The 10,916-nt window shown below is 40.1% G+C and overlaps 1 protein-coding gene across 1 annotated transcript in view; it reads left to right on the top strand.

Annotated features, from left to right (window-relative positions):
• alp3 (alkaline phosphatase 3) overlaps positions 1-8,851 on the top strand; it is a gene marked incomplete at both ends in the record, with an annotated part of 32,245 nt that extends 23,394 nt beyond the window's left edge. The window contains 4 exons of the mRNA XM_079246653.1: positions 5,106-5,222; positions 6,092-6,390; positions 8,559-8,619; positions 8,739-8,851. Coding sequence (XP_079102779.1) covers positions 5,106-5,222; positions 6,092-6,390; positions 8,559-8,619; positions 8,739-8,851 — 590 coding nt within the window. The remainder of the gene's footprint in view (positions 1-5,105; positions 5,223-6,091; positions 6,391-8,558; positions 8,620-8,738) is intronic.
• Between the last annotated feature and the right edge of the window lie 2,065 nt (positions 8,852-10,916).

Genomic DNA, 10,916 nt, shown 5'->3' on the forward strand with positions numbered 1-10,916 from the left:
CTTCTTGTTACTTCTACTTTCTATTCCTACTTTCTACTCCTACTTTCTACTTTTCCTTTCTATTTCTACTTTGTACTCCTACTTTCTACTTCTACTTTCTATTCCTACTTACTGCTTCTACTTTCTATTCCTACTTTCTACTTCTACTTTCTACTCCTACTTTCTACTTTCTACTCCTTACTACTTCTACTTTCTATTCCTACTTTCTACTTCTACTTTCTACTTTTACTTTCTACTCCTTACTACTTCTACTTTCTACTCCTACTTTCTACTTTCTACTCCTTACTACTTCTACTTTCTATTCCTACTTTCTACTTCTACTTTCTACTCCTACTTTCTACTTTCTACTTTTACTTTCTACTCCTTACTACTTCTACTTTCTACTCCTACTTTCTACTTCTACTTTCTACTCCTACTTTCTACTTTCTACTTCTACTTTCTACTCCTATTTCTACTCCTACTTTCTACTTCTACTTTCTATTCCTACTTACTACTTCTGCTTTCGATTCCTACTTTCTACTTCTACTTTCTATTCCTACTTACTACTTCTGCTTTCGATTCCTACTTTCTACTTCTACTTTCTACTCCTACTTTTTACTTCTACTTTCTACTTCTTCTTTCTACTCCAACTTTCTACACCAACTTCCTACTCTTACTTTCTGCTTCTACTCCAACTTTCTACTCCTACTTTCTACTTCTACTTTCTATTCCAACGTTCTACTCCAACGTTCTACTCCAACTTTGTACTCCAACTTTCTACTCCTACTCTTTGCTTCTACTTTCTACTTCTACTTTCTACTCCTACTTTCTACTTTCTACTCCTACTTTCTACTTTCTACTTTTACTTTCTACTTCTACTTTCTACTCCTACTTTCTACTATTACTTTCTACTTCTGCTTCTACTTCTACTCCTACTTTCTACTTCCACTTTCTACTTCTACTTTCTACTTCTACTATCCACTCCTACTTTCTACTTTTACTTTCTACTTCTACTTCCGACTCCTACTTTCTACTCCTACTTTCTACTTCTACTTTCTACTTCTTCTTTCTACTCCAACTTTCTACACCAACTTTCTACTCTTACTTTCTGCTTCTACTTTCTACTCCTACTTTCTACCTCTACTTTCTACTCCAACGTTCTACTCCTACTTTCTACTTCTACTTTCTACTCCTACTCTCTACTTCTACTTTCTACTTCTTGTTACTTCTACTTTCTATTCCTACTTTCTACTCCTACTTTCTACTTTTCCTTTCTATTTCTACTTTCTACTCCTACTTTCTACTCCTACTTTCTACTTCTACTTTCTACTTCTTCTTTCTACTCCAACTTTCTACACCAACTTTCTACTCTTACTTTCTGCTTCTACTCCAACTTTCTACTCCTACTTTCTACTTCTACTTTCTATTCCTACTTTCTACTTCTACTTTCTACTTTTACTTTCTACTCCTTACTACTTCTACTTTCTACTCCTACTTTCTACTTTCTACTCCTTACTACTTCTACTTTCTATTCCTACTTTCTACTTCTACTTTCTACTCCTACTTTCTACTTCTACTTTCTACTTCTTCTTTCTACTCCAAATTTCTACACCAACTTTCTACTCTTACTTTCTGCTTCTACTCCAACTTTCTACTCCTACTTTCTACTTCTACTTTCTATTCCAACGTTCTACTCCTACGTTCTACTTCTACTTTCTACTCCTACTCTCTACTTCTACTTTCTACTTCTTGTTACTTCTACTTTCTATTCCTACTTTCTACTCCTACTTTCTACTTTTCCTTTCTATTTCTACTTTCTACTCCTACTTTCTACTTCTACTTTCTATTCCTACTTACTGCTTCTACTTTCTATTCCTACTTTCTACTTCTACTTTCTACTCCTACTTTCTACTTTCCACTCCTTACTACTTCTACTTTCTATTCCTACTTTCTACTTCTACTTTCTACTCCTACTTTCTACTTTCTACTCCTTACTACTTCTACTTTCTACTTTCTACTTTTACTTTCTACTCCTTACTACTTCTACTTTCTACTCCTACTTTCTACTTCTACTTTCTACTCCTACTTTCTACTTTCTACTTCTACTTTCTACTCCTATTTCTACTCCTACTTTCTACTTCTACTTTCTATTCCTACTTACTACTTCTGCTTTCGATTCCTACTTTCTACTTCTACTTTCTACTCCTACTTCTACTTTCTATTCCTACTTACTACTTCTGCTTTCGATTCCTACTTTCTACTTCTACTTTCTACTTCTACTTTCTATTTCTACTTTCTATGCCTACTTTCTTCTTCTACTTTCTACTCCTACTTTTTACTTCTACTTTCTACTTCTTCTTTCTACTCCAACTTTCTACACCAACTTTCTACTCTTACTTTCTGCTTCTACTCCTACTTTCTACTTCTACTTTCTATTCCAACGTTCTACTCCTACGTTCTACTTCTACTTTCTACTCCTACTCTCTACTTCTACTTTCTACTTCTTGTTACTTCTACTTTCTACTCCTACTTTCTACTTTTCCTTTCTATTTCTACTTTCTACTCCTACTTTCTACTTCTACTTTCTATTCCTACTTACTGCTTCTACTTTCTATTCCTACTTTCTACTTCTACTTTCTACTCCTACTTTCTACTTTCCACTCCTTACTACTTCTACTTTCTATTCCTACTTTCCACTTCTACTTTCTACTTTTACTTTCTACTCCTTACTACTTCTACTTTCTACTCCTACTTTCTACTTTCTACTTTTACTTTCTACTCCTTACTACTTCTACTTTCTACTCCTACTTTCTACTTCTACTTTCTACTCCTACTTTCTACTTTCTACTTCTACTTTCTACTCCTATTTCTACTCCTACTTTCTACTTCTACTTTCTATTCCTACTTACTACTTCTGCTTTCGATTCCTACTTTCTACTTCTACTTTCTACTCCTACTTTCTACTTCTACTTTCTATTCCTACTTACTACTTCTGCTTTCGATTCCTACTTTCTACTTCTACTTTCTACTTCTACTTTCTATGCCTACTTTCTACTTCTACTTTCTACTCCTACTTTTTACTTCTACTTTCTACTTCTTCTTTCTACTCCAACTTTCTACACCAACTTTCTACTCTTACTTTCTGCTTCTACTCCAACTTTCTACTCCTACTTTCTACTTCTACTTTCTATTCCAACGTTCTACTCCTACGTTCTACTTCTACTTTCTACTCCTACTCTCTACTTCTACTTTCTACTTCTTGTTACTTCTACTTTCTATTCCTACTTTCTACTCCTACTTTCTACTTTTCCTTTCTATTTCTACTTTCTACTCCTACTTTCTACTTCTACTTTCTATTCCTACTTACTGCTTCTACTTTCTATTCCTACTTTCTACTTCTACTTTCTACTCCTACTTTCTACTTTCCACTCCTTACTACTTCTACTTTCTATTCCTACTTTCTACTTCTACTTTCTACTTTTACTTTCTACTCCTTACTACTTTTACTTTCTACTCCTACTTTCTACTTCTACTTTCTACTCCTACTTTCTACTTTCTACTCCTTACTACTTCTACTTTCTACTCCTACTTTCTACTTTCTACTTTTACTTTCTGCTCCTTACTACTTCTACTTTCTACTCCTACTTTCTACTTCTACTTTCTACTCCTACTTTCTACTTTCTACTTCTACTTTCTACTCCTATTTCTACTCCTACGTTCTACTTCTACTTTCTATTCCTACTTACTACTTCTGTTTTCGATTCCTACTTTCTACTTCTACTTTCTACTCCTACTTTCTACTTCTACTTTCTATTCCTACTTACTACTTCTGCTTTCGATTCCTACTTTCTACTTCTACTTTCTACTTCTACTTTCTATTTCTACTTTCTATGCCTACTTTCTTCTTCTACTTTCTACTCCTACTTTTTACTTCTACTTTCTACTTCTTCTTTCTACTCCAACTTTCTACACCAACTTTCTACTCTTACTTTCTGCTTCTACTCCAACTTTCTACTCCTACTTTCTACTTCTACTTTCTATTCCAACGTTCTACTCCAACGTTCTACTCCAACTTTCTACTCCAACTTTCTACTCCTACTCTTTGCTTCTACTTTCTACTTCTACTTTCTACTCCTACTTTCTACTTTCTACTCCTTTCTACTTTCTACTTCCACTTTCTACTTCTACTTTCTACTCCTACTATCCACTCCTACTTTCTACTTTTACTTTCTACTTCTACTTCCGACTCCTACTTTCTACTCCTACTTTCTACTTCTACTTTCTATTTCTTCTTTCTACTCCAACTTTCTACACCAACTTTCTACTCTTACTTTCTACTTCTACTTTCTACTCCTACTTTCTACCTCTACTTTCTATTCCAACGTTCTACTCCTACTTTCTACTTCTACTTTCTACTCCTACTTTCTATTTTCTACTTTCTACTTTCTACTTTTACTTTCTACTCCTAGTTTCTACTCCTTCTTTCTACTCCTACTTTCTACTCCAACTTTCTACTTCTACTTTCTACTTTTACTTTCTACACCTCTGGCTGTAACACAAGGTGTGAGCTGTGATTCCTAACAGCAGCCGTCATCCTCACAAACACCTTAAATTAAGCATTTCTGACTCATATTTGTTGATTCAAATAATATAAAAATCTACATTTCAATTAATCTTTGGTTGTTAAAGTATTTTTTCATTTAAGTCCATGTTAATTTTCAAAGCTGGTATCGATTGAACATTTGTTGTTCCCACCTTTCCATTACTTATCCTCCTCCTCCTCATCATTTTCTTCTTCCTCGTCTTCCTCCCAGTGGTACAGCAGTGATTAATGGGACTGTGAAACTCTAAGCTCTTCATCAGCAGGGAGACTCGCCAGGCTAATGGCTCATCTGGAGAGAAACACTGAGATACTCAACAAGCTCGAGACCTCCTGCAGCACCCCTGGGATCCAGAAACCCCTCCTTTGCTGTTCTCTCTGTGTGTGTGTGTGTGTGTGTGTGTGTGTGTGTGTGTGTGTGTGTGTGTGTGTGCGTGTTTGTGTATGTGAAGCAGTCTTTTGTGTGCAGGCAGGAAACAATAATAAAAAAAACAGATAAATCATATAAGATACTTGTGTTTTCCAGGTAAATCTCCACTGTGGGGGACAGACATGTTACCTTACACCATTCTGATGTACGGCAATGGGCCTGGGCACAAACTGGTCGCTGGCAAGCGCCCCGACATCCGCAACACCACCACCAGTAACATGCATTGATTATTCTTCACATTTGTTAAAAAATATATGAAAATCTGTCCCAACTAGTTGTTTTTTAAAAAATGATTTATAAAGATCTTTGTGACAGTGCAGGAGTGTATTTGCAAAGACTCCCTCCATTCTTATTTACCTGAGCTCCTCTTCAGGTGGAGGATTATGTCAGCATGTAGATTTAACCCTTTAAGGTCCTGCTCCATTTGGCAGAGGTAAATGTGCCGTGAATAGAAGGAATTTCTTGAGAAACTTGTAGAAATAAACCTGCCTGAGAATTTCTACCAGTTGGTTTGTGGATGTAAAACCCAAACTAAGTGTTTGTTATAACACTTCTATTGCAAATTTGAACCATTTCATTGTTGTTATTAACTTATATCTCAACAATCTGCTAAAAAAAACCCAAAACAAAACAAAACAAAACAAAACAAAAAAACCCAACATGTTTTCAATTGCACTTGACCAAAAAAAACCCAGAAAAATACATTTTTTGTCATTTTTCTGGCTTTTTATGAATGGAAAATGAATTAAAAATACTAAATACTTAAAGGAAAGTGCAAAATCAAAGTATTTAAAAAAAAAAAAAAAAAAAAAAAGAGAATTATATAAATGATACAATTATTATATTAAATTGGTTAATAATAAAAATTAAATGCAAAAAATATGGTGAAATGTAACATTATATATATATATATATATATATATATATATATATATATATATATATGTATATATATGTATATATATGTATATGTGTGTGTGTGTGTGTGTGTGTGTGTGTATAAAATGTACGTGTGTGTGTGTGTGTATACAAATATAATAAGAAACTAAACAAAGCTTCTGTGATTTTTCTGTCTTGTTCAGAGAGTAAAGACTACGTCCAGTTTTCTGCTGCTCCAATGAAATCCACCTCCCACAGTGGAGAGGACGTCGCTGTGCTGGCCCGTGGACCCATGGCCCACCTCTTCAGCGGCGTCCAGGAACAGAATTACATCGCTCATGCTATGGGCTACGCTGCCTGCGTGGGTGCTGACCTGAGGCACTGCCAGGGGCCGGTTGAGCCACCTGTGGCTTACAGCACCTTCCCCACCGACGGGGTCGGGTCAGCTCGGGCCTCAGCAGCTGTGCTGAGCAGCCTCCTCAGTCTGCTGCTGGTTCTGACTGTGCTGATGTGAGATCAGAGGTTTGGGTCACTGAGCAGGGGGCTTCGAGCCAATCGGGACACATCGACGGGGCAGATGACTACAAGCGCTGCTGCTGGTGAAGCATTGTGATAAACATGTAAACAACGATGTAAACAACATCCACCCACACAAATGCTGTGTTTTTTTTCTAAGAAAAATAAAATGTCTCCACCTTACATGAATTAAAACATTGAGATTGTAAATATCTAATTCATTAAACTGTGACAAATGAAAACATTACTGATTTCTTTTGTCTGTGTGGTGGAATATATGAATGAATAAATGAATGTTTGATTTGAAATATGACGACAAAAGAAGCAAAAAGATTAAAAGTATTTGGGGGAAAAAAAGAAGGACAAGCAGAAGTTTTATGTTAAAACCTTCTTTTTCTCCACTACATATAAACAATAATCAGTATTACTTCATGTTTAGGTTTGTCCTACTTGCTAATTATGATTAACTTAATATGTTATTTTGAACGGAAACAGAAAACTGTCTTTTTGTGATCCGGCCCACTCATCATCAACTTTATTGGATCCACCTGTTCAGCTTCATGTTAACACAATAATCTGATCAGTCTCAACACATGCAGACATGATGAAGACGACTTGCTGAAGTTCAAACTGAGCATCAGAATGAAGAAAGGAGATTTAAGTGACTGAGTGTGGTATGTTTGTTGGTCTGAGTGGTTCATTAAACTGCTGATCTAGGATTTTCACACACAACCATCTCTGGTGCTGACAGAGAAGGTCTGAAGAAGAGAAATGATCCAGCAAGCAGCAGTTGTCTGGACCAGAATGTCTTATTGAGGTTAGAAGTCAGAGCAGACTGGACAGACTGGTTGGAGATGATGGAAATGCAACAGGAAGTTAAATAAGCACTTGTTTCAGCCGGGATAGGCGCAATAACATCACTGAACACATCACGTCCAGCGGTGAAGCAGATGGTCTCCAGCAGCAGAAGACCACCGCGGGTTCCCTCCTGTCAGTAAGAACAGGAAACTGAGGCTACAATTCACACAGACTCACCAGAACTGGACAATAGAAGATGGAGAAACGTTGCTGGTCTGATGAGTCTCCAGTTCAGCTCCACATTCACATGGTAGGATCAGAATCTGCTGGAAACATCATGACAACATGGATCCATCCTGCCGTCAGGATCAACAGGATCTCCCTCCATGACCGTGTCCATCCCTTTCTGAGCACAATGAAGCATCTTCTGATGGAAACTTCCAGCAGGATGATGCACCATGTCACAAAGCTCACATCATCTCCACCATGACGATGAGTTCACTGTCCTCCAACGGCCTCCACAGTCACCAGATCTCAGTCCAGCAGAGCAGCTTTGGGATGTGGTGGAACGGGAGATTCTCATCATGATGTGCAGCAACTGTGTGATGCTTCATGTCAACATGGAGCAAAACCTCTGAGGAAGGTTTCCAACACCAAGAATGAAGGCAGTTCTGAAGGAAAAAGGGGTCCTACATGGTAGCAAGATAGTGTGAAGTGAGTATATGTTTGTATGATTAAACATTTGAACACATTTTGTTGTGAAACAGCAAAGAATCCTAAAGCAGAAACCTCTGAGACGTGTTTTTAAAAGAAAGACTCCTAATTTCTTTGATCCTCTCATCTAATATCCGCTCTGCTAATTGAAGTTTGAGGCAATTTAGTTTGATGACATTAATACAGCAGCCTCTTAATAATGCAAAATATTTAAAGTTCATCTATTTTTACCTGTGACAGATTGTGGTAATTATTCCAGACATCTGCTGGGGATTGGAGTTTGTCAAAGCTGGTCCAGTCTGGCCAGAGGCCACCATGTCTGTTACGGAAACCAGCTTTGCTCTTCATCTTTTCCACAGAGGACTCCTTTCTACATCAGATGGTGGAGAGGACGGTTCAGCAGCTTAAGAGGAGATTTTCTCTTTGCTGATTTGATATGTGGGACAAGCAAACATGTTTTCAGCTGATCTCTTTACTATTAAATCACTGATGAGTTTTGTGAATCTCAGGTTGAAAAAAAACCCCCAATAAATTATATCATTGAATCAGTCTTGGAAGGACGTGTGTATGAGGGGTGAAGGGGTGGAGATATATGATGTGCCTCTGTTATATCATTTACAAATACACAAAACTAACTTTCAGTTACAGCGCCGCAAAAAGCGCAAACGCACGTTTTGCGCCACTGATTCGGAGGCTTTTGGAGGTTTGTGTTGCTGTGGAAGCAGGAGATGCGCAGAAAACAACATCTTCTCATGTCCTCCTCAGCTCTGCAGTCACTTACTGCGCAACAGGCTTTCCGCGCCCCTGCGGCCCCCCTTTCAGCTGTAGGTGCCAAACATTTCCTTTTGGTGGCGCTGGAGCAGCGCATGCAGGAGGAGCGCGCGACCTGCACGGGGCTGAGCAGCTCTGCTGATCACAATCTGCCGCAACTTTGATGTGTTATGAAATGCAGGTTAAGTGCAGGAAGGAGGTGCAGAAAGATGCAGTCCTGTAACACCTTACAGCTGGAGAAGTCGTGGAAAAACCGCCGAGCGTGAAAAAAATCCACGTCCTCCCACGTGGTGAATGTGTGATGAGCAAACACACACACATGCGCGCGCTTGTACTTTCATCTTTCCTATAATTTCGGCTACATGAGAAGTTGAGCATCACTGCAGATTGCAGAGGAAGCCGCGCTCCTCTGCTCCACGTCCACCACGCGCTTTGACGCACGGAGAACCAGAAGGCTTCAATCAAACTTCTCCTTTGGGAGGACAATATTTTTAGCATGTACAGCTTTAACTGGAGCATCTCGGTCTATTTTACCTTCATGCAGTAAATAAAAAAAAACAGCAATAAATAAATAATCCTGGCAGGCATCACCAGACTCTCCTCACTCCTTCTTCTTGGAGCTCCAAACATCTTTGTCTCAAACCGAAAGCTGCTGCTTTCCTGCAGGAAACTGGTTTTTATGAGCAGGTCAGGGAACATTAAAGCTGTTTGTGCCCTTTTGAAGGAGGATAGTTGAATTTCCTCCGCATGAAATCCAACCAATCCAGAATTTGCAGCATGGTCTCATTTAGGGGCTGTCTGCAAAAGACTCCCCCCCCCCCCCCCCCCCCCCCCAGGAGATGATGGACGCAGTGGAGGAGTGGCCTGGTGGGTCAGCAGCTCCTCTGTGTTTGGAGTCCTGGTGGGCTGAAATGAAGGGGTATGAAGATGAAGATGGAGAAGCCTGTTTAAAGGCTCATTTACAAACAGGTCACAGGTTCTTCTCCTCTCTAATAATGAGTAACTGTGACTGTGCATGCACGAGGAGGGAGTACCAGGACGCACGGACTTTGAGGTCTAAATGAGCCTGCATGTATGACCCCCGGTGGGATGTCAGGGAGTTCTGGTGTCCTGATACCTCCGATGGGAAAACAATAATAAAACAAAAAAAAAAACAACTCTTTCTGTTTTGCTGAACTTTTCTGCGCCAGGCTTCCATCAGCTCCATCTCTCCTCCTCCAGACCTGTTGAAATATGCTGCATGTTTTTCGTTTCTCATTATGTCAGCTGCTTTAAAGAGGAGAAGAAACGTAATCCTTGGTTAACAACTTGCTCCTCCTCTGCGTGCCTGGCTGACTCCTCCCTGAGCGCGGAGACATCAACCAATCACATCTCATTCCGCTCCTACAGAGGAAAAAAAAAAAAGCATCCAGGAGGCGGAAACTCTCTGTTGGCAGCATATAAACGCGTAAAGGTGGCGTTTTTGTTTTGTGTGCCCCTCTAATGCCAAACACAGCAGAGCGCACAGGTGACCAGGAAAGGAGACCCCTACCCCCCTCCGCCCCCACCTGGGTGACCCCGAGGCAGAAGCACATGCTGCGGCTGCTGTCAGAGCGCTGTCCGTCCGCTGTGGTGCTGAACCTGCAGCCGTACACCTGATCCCAGAGAGACTTTACTACAGATAAAGCTGGACTAAAACTAAGTCTGTATGGATTAGGAGTCAGTAGAAACCCAGAAGAAGCAGAAAACACGGAGCAGGAGAGATGACTGCACCCCCTCCCGCCCCAGCGCTGTGAGCACCGCTGCGCGCTGCGCGTCCAACCCGGAACCCTGCAGAGCCTCCGTAGACCAGGAGAGCGACCGTGGCTTCCCATCAGTGAGGTACGCTGGGCGTCTCTTACACCAGGATGTTTGGGGAAACAAATGTGGTGTATTGCCTGTAAAAGGGGGGGGTCTGCAGTTGCTGAAATGGGCTGCATCAGCTCCAAAGCGCCTGTTGGTAAGAACTGGTTTCATTTAACTCTCTTAGAGAAGCACGCCGCAGGAAGCCTGTCCTCCCACCCACATTTGTTTTGCTGCAGTCCTCCGCGGGCGCAGAGGCTACGTGCACAATGCTGGGTGCTTGCAGTGCACAGCATGCTGAGCTGGAAATGTGATCCACATGGAAGCTCTGCTGAGTCATGTGACAGAGAGAGGTGTGTGTGTTTGTGTGGAGATGAAACGATCTGTTGGAGTTTACTGGTGTGTGTG

The sequence above is a fragment of the Telmatherina bonti genome (genome assembly GCF_933228915.1).
Source record: "Telmatherina bonti genome assembly, chromosome: 9".
Taxonomy (NCBI): domain Eukaryota; kingdom Metazoa; phylum Chordata; class Actinopteri; order Atheriniformes; family Telmatherinidae; genus Telmatherina; species Telmatherina bonti.